Here is a 23,257-nt window from a genome sequence, read left to right as displayed (position 1 = left end):
GTCAGGGCTGTTGGAGCTGCAGTGTGTTTTGGGGGGTGTGGCTGCGTGTACAGTTACCAGGCCACCAAGGGCAATTCTGTTGTCCCTCCCTGGAGAGTGACCTTATGTTTTATGTCCAATATTTGGGGGACAGCTTATTTTCCCAGCTGGGATGCAGAAGATACAAAGATTCAGAAGATTGCTCGAGGACTTTGGGGTCTGGGCAACCTGAGTTTCACCCAAAGGGAGCACTGCAGTGCCGGCTGCTATTAGCATTGGGATGATGTGTGATCTCTGCTTGCCTGTGGGCTTGTGAGCCTTGAGGGCACGGGTGGGAGGCACTTCTTCAGAAATTGCTTTTCCATCAAAGCCAGAAAAAGGAGGGGGCAGGGTGGGAAATCTTGGACAGTCCTTCTCTCTTCCTGGATGCACATCACTCACAACTCGTTTCCTGAAAATCCTAGCACACTCCAGTGGTGAGAGACAGCTTCCTGCAGATCTGCTGAGCCAGCCCCTTGTCAGAGAGGAGATGAGAACAAGATGTGGTTGGAGAAGGGGTGGCTGGGCTGAGCTGGGCTGCTCAGTGGCCCTGCAGCCCTGTCTCTGAGGGGATAGTGTCTTTGGTGCCGAGAGCAGCGCCAAGGCACCACCAGGGACTGGAGGCATAGATGGGCCTGGCTTGGGGCGATGGGGAGCGTGTGAAAGCAGTGTCTTGTGAATCGGTACAATTGCACAGATAGTGGTGATGGAACATGACCCTTCCTTTTGCTTTTAGAAGGAAGGATGACCCTCCTGGTCAACATCCGCAACCGCATTTGGGGAAAGGGTTGTTATTAAAAAAAAGAAACAACCCCCCCCCACAAAAAACGACCCCTGACGTCCTTACATGTCTATCCTCTTTATCTTGCCCTGTGCTTTGCTTACCCCTACGGCTCTTCTCTGCATGTATTCACATCTAAGACCCAGGAGCCTCCTTTTTGTGGCATCACATGTTCTCAAGGCTGCTGTCATCACCGTCAAATTGTGCTTTGGACTACTGCTGGCAGTGCTTGAGTTTTATGCTTCTACCTTCTAATAGAGACGGAGCAGAGAACTGCTTAAAAAGTATGGTCTGGCCCAACAGACTTGGCTTTGAAACCCGGCTCTGACACTGTGCCATGACAGCTTGGACAAGTTACAGTTCCGAGGTTGCAGTGTCCTCCTAGGCATGTTGTGAAGGTGAAATGCTTTCTCACTTAAAGGCATGTGAACTGTTTTGATGGCAACTTTTCAGGGTTTCTTAAGCTCAGAATGATCCAGGGTGTGGTGGAGGTAGAAGGGTGATGGAGGCTTGGGTAGTGAGACAAGTGGATATTTCTGAAGTTTGCCTGCTTTAAAAGTATGTTGAGAACTCGTGGTCTAGGGTGGTGGTTCTGCCCGAGACTCACTCAGAGAGTTATTACAACAACAGATGGTTGGGCTCCAACCACAGAGTTTCTGTGTGCAAGGATGTTTGCAGTGGGGCCTGGCAATCTGCATATATATATATATATATATATTTTTTTTTTTTTTACAATCTGCATTTTTAACTAGTTCCTAAGTGACGCTAATGCTGCTGGTCCTGAAAAGGGCAGTTAGGTGGAAGAGGGAGCAGACTGTTTCTTGTAGATTCAGCAGACAAGAATGAGGCCAGTGGGTGCAGGTTACAGAGAGAGGTAGTTTTTGGTTCAGTGTAAGAACTTTCTCTAACTATTTTATGTGGGTGCTCTCAGGAGCTCCCTGTCACTGGAGATGTCCAGTGCCGAATGGCCATCTGGCAGATTCCTACACAAGGTAGAAGATTCATTCATTCGTTCATTTATTCATTCATCCACTTTTTCCACAGAATAAACCTGCCTGGTACTAGGAGCTGGGGAGAAGCATTGAACAAGGCAGCCGTGCTCCCTGCTCTTAGGGAGTCCACAGTCTAGTGAGTTTGGCTTAATGATTCCTGAGGTCCCTCTCAGCACTGAGGCTCTGAGAGTCCTATGATGACAGTGGCAGAATCCTGAATAAGAAGGTGCAGAAAGATGCTTACCCTTCTGAGGATGTGTGGCCAAGAAACGACCAAGAATGTGGACTCCTCTGAGGTTCAGTCTGGATTGCTCTCTTTGGAGCATCTTGGTGTCACTGGATGAATATCCCCCCCCCCCACTAAGGCTCAGAAGAGGCTGGGAGTGTATTTTCCAGGAGTGCATTACTGTGGGAAAACTCACGTCTCCCTACTGTCATCCAGGATGGACTGTTAAATTCTGAACTCCTGACTCGCCGTCCATTATGCAGTCTGTGAAAGCAGACCAAGGAAATGGGCTGCAGGAATGAGCTCATTGTTTTTTCACCTCTCTCAAGTGATATACTGGGGAGTTAATGGCTGGGGGGAATTGAAAGGAAATAGGTAAATTCCACCAGTTTTTCTGGGTTCTTCCCATCATAATCCCTGTTGAAAGCAATAATGATAATCACTAACCTTTACTGAGCTCCACTCTGAGCCAGGACTGGTTTTAAGCTCTTTTCATGCATTATGTTATTTTACTCAGATGACAACCCTGTCAAGTAGAAGGGATTTTGCAGAAGAGGAAACAAAGGTTTGGAGAGGTAAAACAACTCGCTCATGGCCATAGAGACAGTACATGTCAGAACTGGCACTGAAACTTAGTCTCTCAGACTCCAGACCATGTTCTAAGCTCCTAGTATGCTCAACGACTCACTCATTCATTCATTCAGTAATTAGTTAACACATTCTTTCACTGAGTACATGTTAAACACCAGTATATACTGGTGAGCAAAACAGCTTGGCCTCTGTCCTCCTGGGGCTTACAGTTTATCTCGCTCAGACAAATGGGTGACTCTTCCCTTCGATCCCTGACTGGTTAGATGCTACGGAGGAAGAGAAAGGGAGACAGAATCTGGCAAGTTAGCTACTGACCCAAGCTTTCCATGTGAATTGGAGTTTCTCTACACAAGCTGGGTTTTCTGTTTTGCTTTGTTTTTACATCTCCCTGTTGGGTTTCTTTTCTTCTCGTCCAAGCCAGCACGTTGAAGGGCTTGACATAGTGCAAGAGACAACCCTTGTGGCATTTGCCTTCCGACTGCACTCTTTGGGTGGAGGGGAATCTGAGAGTCTGGGGTCCCGGAACTTAGAGCCGGAAGTGACTCCGAGAGACTCTGGAGATCCTCTTCAATGACCCTCTCTTGTGGGAAATGTCACCTCTTACAAAACCAGGGTGGTCCCTGCAGGTCCCTTTGGCTTTCTATGCTGGCCTCAGCTTGTATCTTCTTATTTAAAAAGCAGTTTCAAATTAGATTTTCTGTTTTCAGAATAAAAACATGATAATTATTCTTTAAGATCAACCAGTTTTTCAGAAATATTATACAGCTTACATTGTGAACATCTTCCGTAATTCCCTGAGATAACCACCATTAACGACGGGCGTGCCCTCCTCCAGCTGTTGTTGATGCATGCACTAGTGTGTACTGCTGTTACTTTTTCATTAAAAGGGATTTAAAAAGTACATACTTTCCTGAAATTTATTGTCTTTATCTAACTCCATTTTAGACATCTTTCCACATTAGTAGATATAGATCCACTTAATTCTTTTTTGTTAGATTTCAATTTTTACTGGTGCCTTCCATTACAAACTTTGCCCCCTGACCACGATTTTCTTTAGATTCGTTCTGCTTTTAACGTGGCTGAGCTAGTTGAAGCGTCCATTTGGCTCTTTTGTCTTTTAACTTTCAGGGAAATTCTAAAAGCCTTATTTGAGCTCACCTTGCCTTTGGTGAGGGATTCTTTTTTTTTCTTTTCTTTCTTTTTTTTTTTTTTTTTCTTTTTTGCGGTACGGGGGCCTCTCACTGCTGTGGCCTCTCCTGTTGCGGAGCACAGGCTCCGGACGCGCAGGCTCAGCGGCCATGGCTCACGGGCCCAGCCGCTCCATAGCACGTGGGATCTTCCCGGACCGGGGCAAGAACCAGTGTCCCCTGTATCGGCAGGTGGACTCTCAACTACTGCGCCACCAGGGAAGCCCTGGTGAGGGATTCTTAACCCCAGCTGCAAGAGGTCTGTGGCAAGAGAGAAACCAATGTCCAATTTTAGGAAAGAAAAAACAATATTGGAAGGGTAACACGTAAAACTACCAGGTCTCAGGGGATCTGAACCACTAGGTCTCAGAAAAGATGGGCAAAGGAAACTCCTGGAACCCATGCAGCAGGAACAGGAGCAGATGAATAGCTCCCATTTGTTAAGTTCTTGCAGCATTGCTCCATTGGCTTGGCTCGCGCCGAGGGCCACCCTTGGCCAAGGCCAGGTAGGATACCTTGACTGACAGTCTTACCAAAACATGCAACAGGGAATAGGGGTTCCCTTAAAGAAAAATTGGTGTGCTGATACCAAAAGTTGGTGGATACGTTGGAGAAATAATCAGTCAAGGTACACAATAGGGTCCATAGACCCTGGGAAATTTTGTGAATGTGTTTGCACATGTATTTTCCCAGGACCCAGAACGAGTTAAGATCTGAGATAACTGCTTTTGTGGTCAACTCTATCTGGTTGTGGCTGACTTAAGCGATGATCCCAATGAACACAAAGTTCATAACAAACTTCACTCTGTTTTTCTTTTTATTCCTTGAGCCGTTCCATAGGACTGCCTAGTTCCTTCTGTGTGGAGACAGAAGGGGTGGCTTCTACCAAGTTTAGTTAGAATCACTGGCTGCTGTTCCCAGGACCGTGAAGTCCATCATCTAAGGAGACAAATGCCTGTTTTTATTCTTTTCAGGCACCTTTTTGCTCCAGCCTACACAGAAACCCAATATACTCCAAGTGGCAACCCTCGAACTACCACCCTGAAATCCGAGGTAAGTTCAGGTCAATATCTGTCAAGCAGATGCCCTATCCCAGACCCACCCCTAGGAAGTGAGGAGATGCTCAGTGGAGACAGTCCCTCCCCTGAAGAAATTGTTTCCCTGACTGAGACCCAGGGAGTGAGCAGGAGACACGAAATATGAATTTGTTGTTTCTTCGTAAGCGTACCCTCCCGTTTGCTGGCTAAAATGGTGAAACAAACAATATTTTAAGCAAGTTGCATCTGATTAAAGTTGATATAAATCATCGTGAAGCATACATTTTCTTTGCTTTATGTTAATTACCCACATACTAACAAAAGTTTAAGTAAGAGAAATGATTTACTGGTAATCCTGTCATCTCACCCAGTCGGGTGTTTGTTTTTTTTTCATATGGACATGTAAGGTTTTGTACTCTGCCTTTTTTTTTTTAAGATGTTGGGGGTAGGAGTTTATTAATTATTTTTTATTATTTATTTTTGCTGTGTTGGGTCTTCGTTTCTGTGCGAGGGCTTTCTCTGGTTGTGGCAAGCGGGGGCCACTCTTCATCGCAGTGCGCGGGCCTCTCACTATCGCGGCCTCCCCCGTTGCGGGGCACAGGCTCCAGTCACGCAGCCTCAGTAGTTGTGGCTCACAGGCTTAGTTGCTCCGCGGCATGTGTGATCCTCCCAGACCAGGGCTCGAACCCGTGTCCCCTGCATTAGCAGGCAGATTCTCAACCACTGCGCCACCAGGGAAGCCCTGTACTCTGCCTTTTTAATGTGGTTTTAGGATGTGAAGATTTTCTTATTTTGCTGCTATCTTCATATTGGGTATTTTTCCCCTCCAAGTTGAGTTTGGCTGTTTGCACAGAGATTTGTCATTTAAAAAATGGTGTTTCAGTTTTAGTCTTTTAGTTTGCTCCACCACACCATTTGGTCACTGGTGGACATTTAAGGTCATGAATCATACACATTTCATGGTTTGCTAGCTTTTCCTACAGGGCACCTTTTAGAATTTGTAGGATTAGAGTGGTGGTTCTCCACTAGGAGTGATTTTGGTTTAAATCATTTCTTTTCCTTAAATTTTTGTTAAATATGTTGGTAATGAACATAAAGCAAAGGAAATATGCTTCGTGATGATTTATACCAATTTTAATCAGGTGCAATTACCCTAAAATATTCTATTTGTCTCTTTGACTGTTTTAGCCAACAAAGGAGGGGACCCTTGGCAATTTGTAGGCACAGTTTGGGTTATCATGACTGGGAGGTGGATGCTACTGGCATCTGGTGGGTAGGGATGCTGCCAATTACCCTACAATGCACAGGCCAGTCCTCCACAGCAGAGAATTATCTGGCCTCAAATGTCAGTAGTGCCCAAGCTGAGACATTCTGGACTTGAGTGACCCTTCTGAGACTCTGTGCCAAAGAGCAGGGGTGAAGGAGAAGGGAAGACAGACTCCAGCAGAAGGAGCAGTCTTTTGCCTTTGGGGCTGGATGTCATGGGCTTTTGTGGTGTGCGTATCTGGGGGGTGTGGTGTGTAGGCAGCACGATGGGCTCCTCCCACAGCTTCCCATGACCCTGAGGTTCCCACGTGATCCAGTCTCTACAGTAGCCCTGCCGGAATGCAAAAGCCTAGAAGACAATGACAGCCACTAACAGTTGTTAGCAGCACAGATGAGTTTATCAGATCACCCCTGAATGAGGAGAGGGACACAGGACAGTTAGGTTTCGATGGGTCTAAGAGGTCTGTAGTAACTCGGTAGCTGAGGGGTTATGTTGGACTGTTGGGTGTGAAGATCAGGGCTGCCTTCTTCACCAAGACCTTCCTGGGGTGGGGGGAGTGGCTGGTGCCCACGGGAGGCAAGTAGGCTCTGTCTTCTCATCTCTGGGAAGGCTGGCCAGCTGTGGCTCCACACCTTCTTCAAGGCCCCTTGGTTGAAACTTCTTCCTCCCTTGAGACTTCTGTTCTCTGTCTCCAGCTCGGTGGGGAAGGGACAGACATGCCTCAAAAGCCCCTCGCCATTATGACCTCACAAAGCACCCTCCTCTGGGCTTGGCTTCTGCACTTCTGTGCTGAAGAATGGGTCTCAGTGCTCTGAGTTTGCCATGAGCTCATGCTTCCTGCTACGAAAGCCCCCTCAGGGTGGCCCCCTCAGGCTGAGAAGCTGGGAAGGAATGCGATGACTTCATGGCTGTTGTGTACTTGTTCTTTGTGCTCTCAGGGTTAGGCAGAGATGTTGTGAGGGCCTTTGAGAAACAGGACAGTGAGAGAACTTCCCCTCCCTCCCAGAGAGCCCCTCCTTCCTGAAGGTCTCGTTGACTGAAGCACAGAAGCACATCTCGCCTGAAGCTTGGGATGCCTCTTTGTTTTCTTACATCCCCTGCTCCTGGGCTCTTGCAAAGCCCCCCACCCAGCCCCAGGGGGCTTCCAGTCAGCTTTCTTACTTGGGAGCTGAAGACTCCAAGAGAAATGGGAATGGAATAAACCACTTAGCCTCGCTTGACCCAAATGTTGCGGATCACACTCTCCTACCAAACTTGGCCAGGGGTAGTGGGATTTGGGGGAACCTTATCCAACCCATTGCTGGGCCTGTGGGCTCCAGCCCTGATCTAGGTCAGATCACTGGGGGAATGGTCTGTGAGTGTGTTCCAGTAGAACGAGTTGCAGAGTTTGGGGTCTGAAGCCAGGGTTTTAGTCTTGGCTTTAACTAGCTGTGTGACCTGAAAAACCCTTTTGACCACACTAGTGTTGAGTTTCCTCATCTGAAAATTGGATATACTAAGATCTGACTCTCAGGGCTGTGGAAGGGTAAGATGAATCACTGATTTTTATGGGAATTTATAAACATCTCTTCCAACGCCACATCTTACATATGGGGAAATTGAGGGGAGAAGAGAAAAAGGAACATGCCGAAGTCGAGATAACCAGTGAGAGGCAAGGCTTAGACTAGTACCTCAGTCTCCGTTGGTGCTGGAAGATAATAGAGCTTTGACAAACTAAGTTCCATGCACTTTGCTGGGTCTGCTTTTGCTAAGAGAGACAGAGCATGGAGTCTGAAGTCAGGCTGCTGGGGTTTGAATCTCCACTTTGCCGTGTGGCCCTGTGAATGACCTAAAACCTCTCCAACTTTTAGTTCCCCCTTTTAAAAAATGAGAATAAGAGTATCTACCTCATAAGGCTGTGGTCAGAATTAAAGGGAAAAAAATCATGTAAATTGTTTATCCAGGAGCAAGAGCTGGGTGGATGTTAGCTCTTACTGTTAATAACAGTAAATGGCAGGCATTATCATCACGTGCGGTGATGTGTGTGACAGCCCTTTGTAAAGTGTGCTGCACTATACTCATGCCAAGAGCTGAGCAGAGGGTGGAACCAGAGAATGTAGCCGAATGGGTTAGCTGTCTCCTGGGTCACATGCTTGCCTGCTGGGGACCAAGGAACAACCACAATCAAGTGTGGTCCTGGTGATGGGTCACTCGGACTGTTGTTATGTAGGTGAATGCCAGAGATTCCCAATTGGCCCTGCTCAGGCCCAGGACGTTGGTGGGGAAAGAGAAAGCTTCTGTGTCTGCAACTACGCAGTTTACATCCTTCTTAAGCCCTTTTTAAGAACCTGGCTCTGCCCTGGAGACTTTACCTTCTTTCTCTTCGGACCAGCTTATCTCTTTTGACCTTTTGGGAAGAAGCTTGTAGGAATATGTCCCTTGTTATCACCCGTTGGTGTGCTGGGAACAGTCCTGGTTTGTGTCCGTCTGTCTGGTTTAGCACTTTATCACTCTCAACGGGGTCCTGGTTTGCCTCATAAATGCTCTGGCTACCCTACTTATCAAACACTCTGCTGGCACCTCAAACTTTATTTCAAGCCCTTCTTCATGATTTGTAATTTATCTTTGTATGGCTTTTAAACTAATATTGGCTCTCACAAGACCCTAAGTCCTACGAAGGCTGGAGCTGTGTCTGTTGCTCGCTGTTGTGTCTCGGGGCCTAGTCCTGGGCCTAGCACAGAGTGGTTTGTAGCCATGAGGAATCCAGCCGGGTTCGGAAGACCAGATGGCCGTGAGATGCCCTGGCTAGAGAGCAGCAGCAGACCTGCAAGCGTCCATGGACACAGGTGCCAAATCAAGTCTGCTCCAGGCGGGTAGGGATTCAAGGGGAGCAGGGAGGATGGGGGATAGACCAGTGCCATCAACTTGGAGGTTTAAAACAACAGAAATGTGTTCTCTCGTAGTTCTGAAGGCTAGAAGCCCAAAATCAAGGTTATGCTCCCTCTGTCGTCTCTAGGGAAGGATCCTTCCTCGCCTCTTCCAGCTTCTAGTGGCTCCTGGCCACGCCTGGTGCTTCTTGGCTTCTAGTTTTGTCTAATCTCTGCCTCCGTCTGCACATGGCCTTTCTCTTTGTGTGTGTGTGTCTCTCTGTGTCCTCTCTTCTTTTTATAAGAATACTAGTTCAGTATTGCCTCATCTTAATTTAATTACATCTGCAAAGACCCTATTCCAAATAAGATCACATTCTGAGGTTCTGGGTAGACATGAATTTTGCGGGGGACAGTGTTCAGTCCTTACGGGGGGGTCAAAGATGTGAGTCTAGTGGGGAGGCAGGCTTTTGAGAAGCCAGTGTTTCCTGTGGCCAGCATCGTGTCATAGAAAGACATCTGAGGGACTTCCCTGGTGGTGCAGTGGCTAAGAATCTGCCTGCCAATGCAGGGGACAGGTTCGAGCCCTGCTCCGGGAAGATCCCACATGCCGCAGAGCAACTAAGCCCATGCACCACAACTACTGAGCCCGTGATCTAGAGCCTGCGAGCCACAACTACTGAGCCCACGCGCCACAACTACTGAAGCCCACGTGCCTAGAGCCTGTGCTCCACAACAAGAGAAACCAGCGCAATGAGAAGCCCGTGCAACGCAACGAAGAGTAGCCCTCGCTCGCTACAACTAGAGAGAGCCCGCGCGCAGCAACGAAGACCCAACGCAGCCAAAAATAAATAAACAAACTGTTTCTCTGAAAAAAAAAAAAGAGATCTGAAATCCTGGGTTCCGCAACTAGCAGTGAGACCTGCGACAAATCTCTTTGCTCCTCTGAGCCTTAGCTTCTTCATCTTTTCAGTGAGGATGATGGCATCCGCCCTGTCCCACCACCCAGGAACATTGCGAGGGTCAAACAAAACGGTGGCTTAGAAAGCTCTTTGCAGACTGTAAGCTTAGGGTAGGCATATAATCATCCCTGACTTTCACGAGACGCTAACATTGCCGTGCTTATCAGTATCCTGTGGTCTGACCACCCGCTTTCTCCACGCTAGGATCACTGCTTTTACCATGGGACAGTGAGGAAGGCAGAACAGTCCAGTGTCACGCTCAGCACCTGCCGGGGAATGAGGTAAGAGGCCCTGACAGTGCTGGGTGGGGCGCACCTGAGACTCTCCCCAGCAATGGAATTTTTTAAGCTAAGCGGGGCTGGCCTTGGGCAGGGACTTTGAGAAGCTGTCTATTGAGAATGTATGCAAGCCAGCTCTGAGAAGGGCTGAGCTTGGGAGGGACAAGGGAAGTAATCCTTTGATGATGGTGACGGTAAAAATAATAATGTTAATAATAGATAACCCACAGATTCACTGGGGATTGAGCATACTCTTTCCTGAGGAGCTTGAGGTTTTATTATTATTTAGGTATGGTGAAGCCCACAGAGCAGGAGACAACTGCCGTTGAAAAGACACTTTATTGTACTCAAGATCCCAGGAGGAGGGGCACGCCATGCTGGGGCTGGGGCACAGGGCAGCACAGGGGTCAGTCAGGAGGCAGACAGGGGAGAGGGAACGTGGGCAAGAGTCTTTATTGTGGTTTCTGTGGAAAGGAACAGGAAAGGCAGGGTAAGCAGGCTTAGGATTGGCTAGTTTGAATAATTTTGGTGGGATCTGGGGCATGGGGCTGTCCCTAGTTGTCTGGTACCTGGCCCTGGGGTGAACAGGCCCGGGGAGGTGGGCAGCCCAGAGAGTGAGAAGCCCATTGGAAAGGCATGCTGTGCTCACTGGTGAGTTACCATCTGTAGGAATTGGCTAACCCTGGGGGCAGGAGCAAGGTCCCAGTGTCAAAGCACCAGGATATAGGAAATAGAAGACATGGTTCATACACTTGAAATTGATGAATTTGAGCATTTATTCCCACTTCTCCTTTGTTCTTCTCTGGTAGAATTGCTTATAGGCGGCAAAAAAGGAAATGGGCAGCTAGTGAAAAGAGCAGGAAGAGAAGGGAGAAGCAGGGATAATCTTCAAGACAGAAAATGAACTGAAAAGTTCCAACGAGGGGGCGTGTTGGAAAGAGAGTGACTTCATTCTCTGAGCCAGACGACCTGGCTTTGAGCAAGTAGCAGTTGACCAGAGGGGTGACCTTGGACCTTGATGGTCTCTTTTGTAAAATGTGGATAAGGGAAATATATATCTGTCGTGTTGTGAGGATTGCACGTGCTAATAGGTATCTAACGTTTAGAACTGGCCAGTATATACAAGCACTCAGTCACCTCCCAGACCCGTGCTTCCTGGGCGGGGCCCGCAGCGGGGCACCATCAGTATCACCTGGGAGCTTGTTCGAAATGTAGTATCTTAGGTCCCACCCAGACCTACTGGATTGTAACCTGTATTTTTACCAAGATCCCCAGGTGATATGTGTGCACGTTATAGTTTATACCTGAGAATATGTGTTCCTTGAGAATGTGAATTCTATCTCAATATCTGTTTCTCTCCTCCAGCCTACCCTGGTGCTTTGCATATAGTAGGATCTATACATGTATGTTGGAGTAATAAAAATCATTTATTTAGACTCTTCCCACCCTCCCCTCCTTTTGGAAAAGAGATGATGATCTGAAAAACGTGCGTTCTAATTGCCTATACTAATTGCCTGGGTTTTAATTGCCTATACTATGTGGTACCTATACCCAGTGTGTTGATAACCTAGCTCTATGAAAACAAAAAGAAAAAAAAACCACTGATATGTAGCATCTGCCAGTATGCTGGTAAAAATATTCCCACCATGACCAATTCGAAGCTATCAACATGATGTTACTGAAGGCAGCATTGGGCAGATATGCACACGTTGGCCCTCATGAGCCAGTAGGAGGTGTTTCCACTGTGTACCCTTCCTCTCTCTTGATCGATTGAGCCAATGATTGTTTCTTTCATTCAGCAAATTAACAGTGGGTGTCTGCTCTATGCCCATGTCCTACACGGGTGGAGGGAAGACAGGCATATAAAAGTAATTTCCTGAGCCCTCAGTTTCTCATCTGTAAAGTGGGCATGGATGATAGGCATGGTAGAGAATGTTAAGTGCTGTGTTAACGCCACAGCATGCAGACGGGATTATTATCATCTTATAACAGTGAAACCATGCTAAGACTCACCCAGGCTCGCATGCCAACGTGAGGCCCATCATGCTGCCGATCCCACGTGTTTGTTTATAAATCGAGCCATGTCTCATCTGTAAGGCTTCATGGTGAGCTGGCCGGAGGGGATTAGGCAGGAAACAAGCTTTGGCTGGGAGGCCATAACAGAGACCCCAAATCCCCTGCTCAAGTGACCTGATTGAGCCTAGCCAACTGGCCTTCCAGTGGTGTTTACGGGCCCAGTCGTCTGCAGTCTGCAAGTGAACAGCATCTGTCCCAAGAAGGAGGAAAGGGAACATGCGGGTGTGACTTGCTTCTCTCTGCCTATTCCTCTGTCCTCTTGGTCTGGGGCAGTGGGAATTTGGCTTGGCCTCTTGTACATCGTTCCCACAGCTGTGCTGATAGGGGGGAACTGGGTGAGCCGTCCATGTGTTTCTATTTTGCACGCTTCCCTTTTATGGGGTCCACCCGCCTTATTTTCCCAGCCTTCTCACTACACACCTTAAGAAACCGAGGGTGTCTGTGGGCCCGACTGATTTAAGAGCTGGAGACGCCTGGCAGATGGCTCGATTCAGACTCTGGAGTAGGAGCAGCTGTAGCAGCAGCAGGCTTCAAACCCGCGGAACGCGGAACACTCCAGTCGCCCCCCACTAAGGCTCATAAAGCGATGCTGCAATGGAAAATCTCCATAGCGATTGTGCTTCTCTCCTGGAAACATGCTCTTTGTGATTGGAGAAAATAGGTAGGATTTATACCAAGTGGGCTCTTCTGGCTGATGATACAAATACAGAGGAATCCAGCTGAGTTTCTAGATTGTTGCTGGGCGTCCTCTTCTCTCCAAAGCAGTTCTTTAGGCTAATTTAATTGAAGAGGTAATACGGGATCATAGTAAAAATACATTCAAATAATACAAGAGCGTACAATGAAAGAGTACGCTTCCTGTTTCCCGAATCCCCCCTCCCCAGAGGCAGCCATTGTTAGCAGTTTCTTGTGTATCCTTTTAGAAATCTTCCTTCCAAAAAGGAACAGGGGTATGTAATATAATGCTCTGTAATCTTGTTTAGGCCCCTGACCCCTTCGAGAATAGAGTGGCAGCTCTGGATATTTATAAGCTACACCAATGAAACGATGTGGCACACCATTTCCTAGGGGTGTTTAGTGTCCATACTCCCCAAGCCTGTCTCCTATGAAGGACTCATCTAAATGTCCTATACGATGTCTTGTGTGCACAAATGCTTTGCAAATTAACATAAAGTATAAATTTTAGGAGCAACGATTAGTTGTGAAGAAATCTAGACATTACTGGGTTGAGGTGTCCTTGACTGAACCTGTGGGATTTGGCAGACACTGGGCGTGCATGTACGTGTGTGTGTGTGTGCGCGTGCGCACATGTGTGTCCAACTCACTGTCTATCAGCAGGAGAGGTATTGATTGCAGTAAAAACATTTTTTAAACCTGATTGGTCACTTTGTTTGTAAAGAAAGTGCTTGAAGATTATCATTACGTAACTAATGAGTGTGCTAAACATCCAAATAATACTGGAGCATAAAACTAAAAGAAGTGAAAATTCTTTATCCTGTCCTGCCCTTTCAATCCATCTCATTCCCCATCTGTAATCTGTTGGGGAGTATACATAATTGAAATACAAAATTATGTGTATATATGATTTTTTAATCCAAGGGAGATTGGTTATAGAGTTATACATACCATTCTGTAATTTGTTTTTTTCTTTTTCCAGTTTAACATTATGTCATAGGCACACATAGATCTAGCTCATTCTTTTAATGGCTGTATAGTATCTTAAGTACTAATGTCTGGCAAGTTTAATTACATAGAAAGTCTTTCAAAGACATACAGTAGATCACCTGTAGTCATCTATTTGATGCATCACTCTTTTTTTTTTTTTTTTTTTTTTTTGTGGTATGCAGGCCTCTCACTGTTGTGGCCTCTCCCGTTGCGGAGCACAGGCTCCGGACGCGCAGGTTCAGCAGCCATGGCTCACGGGCCCGGCCGCTCCGCGGCATGTGGGATCTTCCCGGACCGGGGCACGAACCCGTGTCCCCTGCATCGGCAGGCGGACTCTCAACCACTGCGCCACCATGGAAGCCCTGATGCATCACTCTTATAGCAGATCTGTCCTCAAAACCCTGGGGCCCATACTCACTGTGGTTATACCTTACCCCAGGTCCCTGGACTCAGACTTTGTGGGAGAGAGAGGGAGAGAGAGGATATGAAATTAAGAGTGTGCACAGGAGGATGTGTGTGAACGTTATGTGATGGCTTAGAAGGAGCTCACAATTTAGAGTCAAGCGACCTGAGTTTCAGATCTAGCTCCATACCTCCCGGCTGTGTGATCTCTGAGCTTTCCTCCCCGTTTCATTTCATTTCCTCCTTGTCTTTGCCTTGGCCAGCTCAGCTCTCTAGATGATGCCCACGGTGCAGGGGGCTGCTGAGTCCTGGGTGGGAGGCTGAGGGTCGTGTCATGGCTCCGCCCATGAGTAAGGAGCCTGGATGTCAGGAGACCTGGGATCTGCCCCCAGCTCTAACAGTAGGTCACTAGGTGACCTTGGGCAAGTTCCTACTTCTCTGGGCTTTGGTTCCTCTGATCTGAGAAAGCAGGGTAGACAAGACCATGGAAAGGACTCTTCAGTGTAGAAATGTCTGTGCTGCAGAGAGAGTGGGCAGAGTTTCCAGGAGGTGGGGCGCCTGGGACAGAAGGAGCCAGTCCATGCCTATCTGCCCTTTTGCCAAGGAGAGGCGTGGCCCTTTCCCATTTGAATACCTGGCCTTCCTTCTGCAGAACAGATAAGAAATGCTACCTCTGTGTCAAGCATAGAGTAAGCGCTCACAGGGCAGCATCAAGTTTTGTCAGGTGTAGATTCTGGGGCCAGGCAGTTCCTGGTATAAAACCTGACAGGTTGCTTCAGTTCCCTAGCATCAGTTTTCTCACCTGTAAAATGGGAGCAACAATAGTGACATCATTGGTGGATTTACATGAGGTGATGAGTGCAACTTCCTTGAGATCAGGGACTTTTTTTTGTTTTCCTATCACGCTGCATCCCCGGTGCCTAGAACTGTTCCTGTCACATGGTACGTGCTCAATACATATGTGCTGAATGGCTACTGAATAAGATGCCTTGTACCCTGCCTTGTGTATCATACATGCTCAATGACTATTAGCTATCCTTTTTAAATATTACCCTAATTATTAGTAAACATTGCCTCTTACTTCAGTCAACTGTCATAGCAGCCCTGTGAGAGGGGAAGCTTTGTTGAGTAACTTAGCCCAAAGCTAGCAGACAGCAGAGCCAGAATTTGAATCCAGGTGTGTCCCACTCCTGAGCCCATGCTCTCCACTTGTGGCTTGCCACCCCATCCCAGAGGGACCACATCACCTGTGTGACCACGTCACCTCTGTGCTGCCTTTGAAGCTCCCTGTAACTCCTTCTCACTTGCATGCAGATTTTGGGGGAAGGAAAGAAGTGTGACAGAGTGATTACCTCTTAGGGCAGCTCTGGATGGAGGCATGTAGGGTGTGTCCCCTTGGGTTCAGCTCTGAATGGACAAATTCCTAAGAAGCAGTTCTTGCCTAGTTCCTGGAAGGATGCATTTGAGCGAGTCTTGTAGTCATTCAGGGGTTAAACCTGCTGCCTGCCTGGCCTGCCCTGCCAGGGTTCCTCTGTACAATTTCATTTGTATCAAGCTCTCAAAAATGAATAGCGTGTGAGGTCCTGGCCACCCAACCTCATGGGTCCCCCTCCCGCGCACCCCACCCCCCCCCCAGCCCCTGCTAAGCTCTGCCAGTGCTTACATTTAGCAAATTAGATCAACTGAGACACTTAGAAGGAGAAATGACTGGTGAGTTCAGGGGAGGGCAGCTAGCAGGGCTTGGGATTGGTGACAGTGAAGGGCCCTGGGAAGTAGATTCTCACAAATCCCCCCACTTTCAAAGCTGGGCTTCGCTGTGACACGCTAGGGCTTGCGCCAGCCTGTTCTCCATCCCCTGGCAGTCGGGAAGGGGGCAACTGTGACACAGGCGTGTTACCGGCAGCCGCAGCAGGGGCAGGGGAGGGGAGCGGCTGCAGAGTCCTATTGCTGGAAGGACCTTCAATGTCCTTCTGAGCTTGTGTTTCTCCAGTTATAATCTGCCCACTCCCTGGAACAGAATTGCTTAGAGCTCTGTGAAAAGACAGGGCCCTGCCAGAGGCTGGGCTCCAGGTCAAGGTTCCTGAGTGTGGCTGTGCAGGACATTCCTATGGGACTTGTTCACTTGCTCAGGCCTACAGAACCTGCATCTCCTAGGTGGGGCCTGGACATCTCCATTTCTAATACACCCTGGAGAATATTCTAATGGATAGATCTGGGAGATTTGATCCTAAGATCTCTGACCCCTAGGTTTGGAACTCACTGATAGAGGCAGATAGCATAGAAGTTAAGGGCATGGGGTCCAGAGTCTGCCGGACCTTAAATCTTTGGCCCCAGAATACCCATGAGAGCTTGTTATTTAATCTCTCTGGAGCTCAGTTTCCTTATCTATCAAATGGGACCCATAATGGTGCTTTACAGCATTGATGTAAGAATGACAATTATAAGCACAGGGCCTGGCATATAGTTAACTCTCAAAAAATGGTGTCTAAAAATGAGAAGTGGACTGACTGCCTCTCCCAGCTGGGGTCTTACTTCAGACAGGCCAGTTGGGTAATGGCTGATCACGCCTCAGAGGAGAGTTGCTGATTCTTGTCACTTATAGCTACTCTACAGGGCTCTGGTGACAGAGGCAGTGTGAGGTCATGGTTAAGGTCTTGGGACCTAGAGCCAGACTACTTAGGTTTTTACTGCCTGTGTGACTTTGGTCAGTTGATTAACCTCGCTGAGCCTTAGTTTTCTCGTTTGTAAAATGAGGATAATATTTGTAAGGATCATAGAAGTTGATGTGAATAATAAAATACTCAGCACAGTGCCTGGTCCATAGTAAAGACTCAATAGTTTATAACCACCATGATTGTTGTTCACTGTGCACCAAACTTCTGTGTTGTCTCTGTCCTATTCGGCCTAGAGGCTTATTCAAGTGATGCCTGGTCAGCTACACTGGAACTTTCCACCCACTGGGTGTTATCTCCACAGCCACAACCCAGTGCACACAAAGCCATCGGCTGGTTTGTAGTGTTTGTAGCCATTGGGGGAAACTGAGGTGACGGGGAGGGGCCTTGGTCAGCCAAGATGAGAAGATAGCTTGAGAACAGGATGCCCACAGCAGCTCTGCCCTCTGCCCTTTCCCGTCCGGACTCAGGAGCGGATGTGACCCTTGCTGTTTGTTCCACTCTCACCCCCAGCTGCACAGGCAGCCCATTGGGCGTCCCGCTGGGGGGCTGGTCTGGGATTGCTGCGTCAGCCTGGATGAGGTAGCCGGGAAGTCGTCAGGCTCCCTGGCACAGGAATGAGGTCAACCAGGGATGGATTCCAGGAAGGACTGCTGCTGATCAGGGCCTGCCGCTGTCTCTCCTGAGAGCATCACAGGCTCTTCCCAAAGGGCAAAACCTGGGCGGGGATCCGGAGTTGTTAGGGGCAGGGATGGAAGCCGAGACAGCCGAAGAGAGGTCCTGCCAGTTTGGAGTGGCAAAGACTGACTTGGCTACACTTTACCTTTTGAAATTTCTGGATGGATAGAGCCTGAGGTTTCGGAGCACACGAAATGCTGTGGGGTCCCTGGGGTACATTGCTGGGACCTTCCTTCCCCAGGGCCCTGATAACATTCCCTTGCTCTAGTTTTCATCTCACGGTGTCAAGGATGGCAAATACCTGCTACGGGGGCCTCTGCTGTCCCTTCCATTGATTATTGGTGATAGCGATTGGTGATAAGCTGTGCACTCTTTCTCACCGAGTCCAGATAAAGCGCCCAGAAGCCTCATTGATGCAGCACCCCAGGCCGCAGCATCCAACATCAGTGTTAAGGGCGATGAAAGCTCTTTGCCTTTTCTGTTAACATACTGTAGTGATTTATTCCCATGTTCAGACTCTAAGCTCCGTGAGGGCAGGCATCTTGTCTGTCCTGTTCACTAGTCCGTCCTCAGCAACTAGCACGATGCCTGGCACATAGCAGCAGCTCAGGAAGTGTTTGTGGAATGAATGTCTGTCCTCCAATGGAATGTGAATTACACAAGGGCAGGGATTATGTCTAGATTACATCTAATACAGAGTAAGGGTTCAGTGAATGAAAAAATATAATGAATGAACACACATATTTATTCTGAGTTCAAGGCTAGTATCTGTAACCCAGAGAAAAGAGTAGTCACACATGCTTGGTTGTGGGTGTCACCTCACCGCAGAGCTGCCTTGCTGACACAGGGAAATTGGGGCTGGTAGGCATGCCATCAGTGATGTCTCTAGCTTTGGTTTCCAAGAGCAAGGACACTTGTCTTTCCATTTAATCATCCCAAGAGTCCTGTGAAGTTAGAAAATTATCATTTGCATTTACACTTGGGGAAACTGAGGCTTGGAGTGATTGAAGAGGTTTGTTGAAGAGCATTTGGCAATTTAATGTTGGAGCTAAGATTAGAACTTGGGTCTCCTCATCCTCAGGCCAGCATTCTTCCTCCAGTCACCAGACTGTCTTTTTCTCCGTCTATCAAGTTTTGACCTGTGATCTGTTGTATGCTATGTTTGGGTTTGGGAGGGTTTTTGGAATCCTAGTCCTGCCATCCTTTATGAGTATGAACTGTCCCTGGTCCAGCCCTTTTAGAACCTTCAAGCTTCTCTGTGATATGCTTTTGTACCCTGAAACCGTGCACCACATCTCACGTACATGTGCATTTCTCTGGAGAGGAAGTCTGAGTTTGCGTCAGATTCTCACCAAGGAGTGCACGACCCCATAATAAGATTAAGAAGCAATGATCAAAACCAACTGTGAAATTTTTTATAGGGGGAAACTGAGGCCTGAGCAAGGGACTTTTCCAGGACCATAATCTTTGACCAGAGATTCTATTTCTCCCGTCAACAGAGGACTGATTATGGTGAGCAGTAACCTCAGCTACATCATCGAGCCCCTCCCTGACAGCGAGGGCTACCACCTTATTTACAGATCCGAACATCTCAAGCTTCCCCCCAGGAACTGTGGGTTCGAGCACTCCAAGCCCACCGCCAGGGACTGGGTCCCTCAGTTTACAAACCAGACCAAGAAGCGACCTCGCAGGGTGAGTTTTTCTTAGCACAGGAGTTAGCCTGGGGATAGGCTTGTCCCTTCTGAGGACCCTTACCTTGGATCCAGGAGTATTTCTAAATTAAAGGGAGATGGCGAAGAAGGAGGAAATAGCTTTTTCCTCTTAGTCTAAGTCATTGTTGAGTGTGAGAAACCCTTGTTTTCGACAGAATAACAGCTTTGGGGGAAAACATTACTACCTTTAAAATAAGGTGCTGACTTCAGAAACTTTAAAATGTGAGAAAAAAATATACGCCTCCCTTTTTGGAATAGCCACTTAACCATGTGCACAAAATGCTTGTATTTATTTATACCGAAAATAGAGGTATGTGGTTTAAATGTCTTTTGGGAACTTGACTGTGAGCATGTTCCCTCACGGTATGTCAGCCTCTGTTCTGTCTGCACTAGGCAGCCAGCTCGTTATTTCTGGAGACTAAAGGACTGGACCCACTGTCCCAGAGCAGCCTCCCGCGATAACCAAGATGGCGGGCGGAAGGTGTAGTGAGGGTGATGATGAAGCGACCATAGCTGGGGTTGTCTCTAGATCCCAGGTACAAATTTAGGAAGGAGGGCCGCTGCTTATTAACTGCACCATTTCTGAGCAGTTTTTTGAAATGAGGTCAAGTCCACCATTTCTATAGCTCTGATCTGCTTATGTCTCTTTCTTAGATGAAAAGGGAAGATTTACACTCCATGAAGTATGTGGAGCTTTACCTTGTGGCTGATTATGAAGAGGTAAGGGGGAGGCAATGGGTTTTAGCAGAAAAATTGCTCTCTTGATAGCTTCCATTCCAGCCTTCAAACTGCTTTGGGGAAATACTAAAGCATTCCTCTTTTTCCGGTTTGTCATGTGATTTTGACCTTAAATCTGACCAAGGGCTCTTTTTGCTATTTTAAACATAGTTGGGAAAAAAACAAGGAGAAGTCTCTTCCAGCTCAGTGCATTAATCAGAACATCAGGATAAAGGATGTTATTTGGGTTAACATTTCTTAGACTGGGTCTGAAGACCCTTATGTTTTGGTGCTTATTCTTTGGGAGAATAGAGATAGACCTGCCCCTCACATCACAGGGTTTACAGTAGCAGCACAAAAACTCTCCAGTTCCAAGTGTGATGACTGCTATAGGATGGTTCATTGTAGAGGATTAGAGTGCAGATAATGAATTGGGAAAAGCTTCCCAAGGCAGTGGTGTTGAAGCTGACTCCTAAAGAATGGATTCAGGCCCTACGGCCCATATTTGCCTAAATTAGCCGTATTTTACCTCATTCTCACTTTATGTAGTGGCTCAACCACAGAACTGACATATCTTCTGGGCATGGAAGGTCAGATGAGCTGAGCACTCCCCACGTTCTCACACTGCACCTCGCCTGGGGCTCCCTTTCTGACAGAACTCATCACAGTTCCCATCTGTCACATACCATCCAAATGGGTTAGTGAGCGGCTCCCCCAGAGGAGCAATCCCACAGCACAGATCCTGGAGGCAGTGCAGGGAAGGGGGAAGAATACTAGACTTCGCGCTGGAAGAGCTGCCTTCCAGTGTTAGTGGCAGGAGGAGGTGGCCCTTGAGTGTCTGAAAGGACACGGAGTCGTTAACTGCGCAGAGACGCGGAGGTGAAGGGCTTTCCCAGGCCGAGGAAACATCTTTTTTTTTATATATATATATATATATATATATATATATATATATATATATTTCAATTTTATTTATTTATTTATTTTTGGCTGCGTTGGGTCTTCGTTGCTGCGTGTGGGCTTTCTCTAGTTGCCACGAGTGGTGGCTACTCTTCGTTGTGGTGCGCGGGCTTCTCACTGCAGTGGCTTCTCTTGTTGCAGAGCACGGGCTCTAGAGTGCAGGCTTCAGTAGTTGTGGCGTGGGCTCAGTAGTTGTGGCCTGTGGGCTCTAGAGTGCAGGCTTCAGTAGTTGTGGTGCACGGGCTCAGTAGTTGTGGCTTGTGGGCCCTAGAGTGCAGGCTTCAGTAGTTGTGGCATGAAGGCTCAGTAGTTGTGGTTAGTGGGCTCTAGAGCACAGGCTCAGTCATTGTGGCACACGGGCTTAGTTGCTCCGTGGCATGTGGGTTCTTCCCGGACCAGGGCTCGAACCCGTGTGCCCTGCATTGGCAGGCGGATTCTTAACCACTGCGCCACCAGGGAAGCCCCGAGGAAACATCTTGTTCTGCTTTGAGAGGAGTTTTGCTTTTTAATTGGTGTCGGTATTGGTTTTTCCAGCAGCCTTTCTTTCTTTCTTTTTTTTTTTCCTTTTGTTTTCCTTTCCAAAGACTGGTGTGTGTGTAGGATGGGGGAGTGGTGTGGGGAGCAAAATCCTAAGTGATTTAAAAGCCGCAGCTGCACAGTCATGGGGGATGCTAATGGCGCTGGCCCCTGCCTAACAGAACTGCCATAGTGGGCGGGTTGCTGGAAGAGAGCTGAGCTTCCCCGGCTCTGGGACATCTTGAGATCCTCTAATACAGTGGTCTCGAACCTTTTTTTGTGTGTGCTGCAGAATCCTTTGTTCAGATGAAAGCTCCTGGGACCCCGATAGTTAAGCATATAGAAACACAGCTGCTCTAATGGAAAGGTGGGGTGATGCTCCCCCTCGGCCTTGCACTCTCACCAGAGGACTCCTGGTGTGGGGATTTAAAACCCACTGGGTGTGAGCCTGAAAGCTGGAGAAGCGGGGGTGGGGTGAGGATCGGACATCTTCAGTCTCCTGACCTCCAGGGTCACAGCAGACCCCCAGAAGGAAAAGTGTGCGCCCAAGGTGCCTCCAGAACTGTGCTGTGCATAGAGCCGTCTTCCTGTTCTAGAGGGAGGGTCTCCAGCAGCGCCCCATAGGTGCTGCCCACAGGCCATGATTCATGCAGCTCAGTGGATGGTGGATGGGGAATGTGCTCACTACTCAGGTCCTGGGCAGGGGTGGGTGGGGAAGTAATAGGCCAGGCCGGGCTCACAGGCTCACAAATCCCTGCCCCCCTCACCACCTCCTCCCCCACTCCCTCTCCAAGCGGCCTCTCATCCTCCGCGGGCAGAAATGTATGCCTGACAATTAATTAATCTGAGAGGACGGCAGACAGGGAAGAGGAGGGCGCCTTATCTGTGATTTATAACCTGGTGTTGAGACAGGCCAGGCTTCGCCTCTGATTTCTGGACTCAGCACAGGGAGCAGAGACGTGGATGGGGTTGCTGCCTGGAGAGAGGGTTTTCAGCAGTAAAAATGACCATGCAGCTCCCTGGGCCTAGGTGGGAGCACCTGGGGGTGGTTCTCAGTTTATTCATTCCTTAGGTGAAATGGGAGATCCAGGTGGGGGAAGAGCAAGATGGGATTTGGAGGAGGAGACAGGGCAGCTGTGAGAACAGGTATGCCAAGGACTTTTCAAGATACAGACAGAATGTGGGGCAGCTGGGAAAGACCAGGTGATGCACCGTGTTTTAAGGCCTGTGTCAGCCCAGAAAGTGTAAGTGGGAGATGCTCTTTTCTTTACATCAGAGGTCTGTAAACTATAGCCCATGGTCAAATCCAGCCCACTCCGGGTTTTTATAAATAAAGTTTTACTGGAACGTATCCATGCCTACCGCTGCATGTGTTGTCCGTGGCTGCTTTTGAGCTACAATGGCAGAGTTGAGTAGTTGTGGTAGAGACTTTATGGCTGCAAAGCCTAAAATATTTACCGTCTGGCCATTTGCAGAAAGTTTGCTGACTCTTGCCTGAGGCTCTTCAGGATAGCATGGTACATTCCTTAAAACTATGGTGGTATTATCGGGCAGCTGTTTGAAGATAGGATTAATATATCTGAAAGACAATGAAGTCTGACTCTGATGTTCTAATAAATGCGCCCTAAATGCTGCAGCACTTTCTGTGCCTGTGAGACGAGTTTAGAAATGGGA

General features: G+C 48.0%; 1 protein-coding gene across 2 annotated transcripts in view; it reads left to right on the top strand.

The window, feature by feature from the left end:
• Nucleotides 1-23,257, top strand: part of ADAM19 (ADAM metallopeptidase domain 19) — a gene marked incomplete at its 3' end in the record, with an annotated part of 85,122 nt that overhangs the window by 28,972 nt on the left and 32,893 nt on the right. For both annotated transcript variants that reach the window (XM_082650261.1, XM_082650260.1), the window contains exons 4-7: nt 4,770-4,848; nt 10,112-10,188; nt 19,178-19,370; nt 20,045-20,110. In XM_082650261.1, the coding sequence (XP_082506387.1) occupies nt 4,770-4,848; nt 10,112-10,188; nt 19,178-19,370; nt 20,045-20,110 (415 nt within the window). The remainder of the gene's footprint in view (nt 1-4,769; nt 4,849-10,111; nt 10,189-19,177; nt 19,371-20,044; nt 20,111-23,257) is intronic.

This window comes from Grampus griseus, assembly GCF_964374135.1.
Source record: "Grampus griseus genome assembly, chromosome: 3".
NCBI lineage: Eukaryota > Metazoa > Chordata > Mammalia > Artiodactyla > Delphinidae > Grampus > Grampus griseus.
The sequence above is the reverse complement of the archived record's forward strand: the minus strand, read 5'-3'. Positions and strand labels throughout refer to the sequence as shown.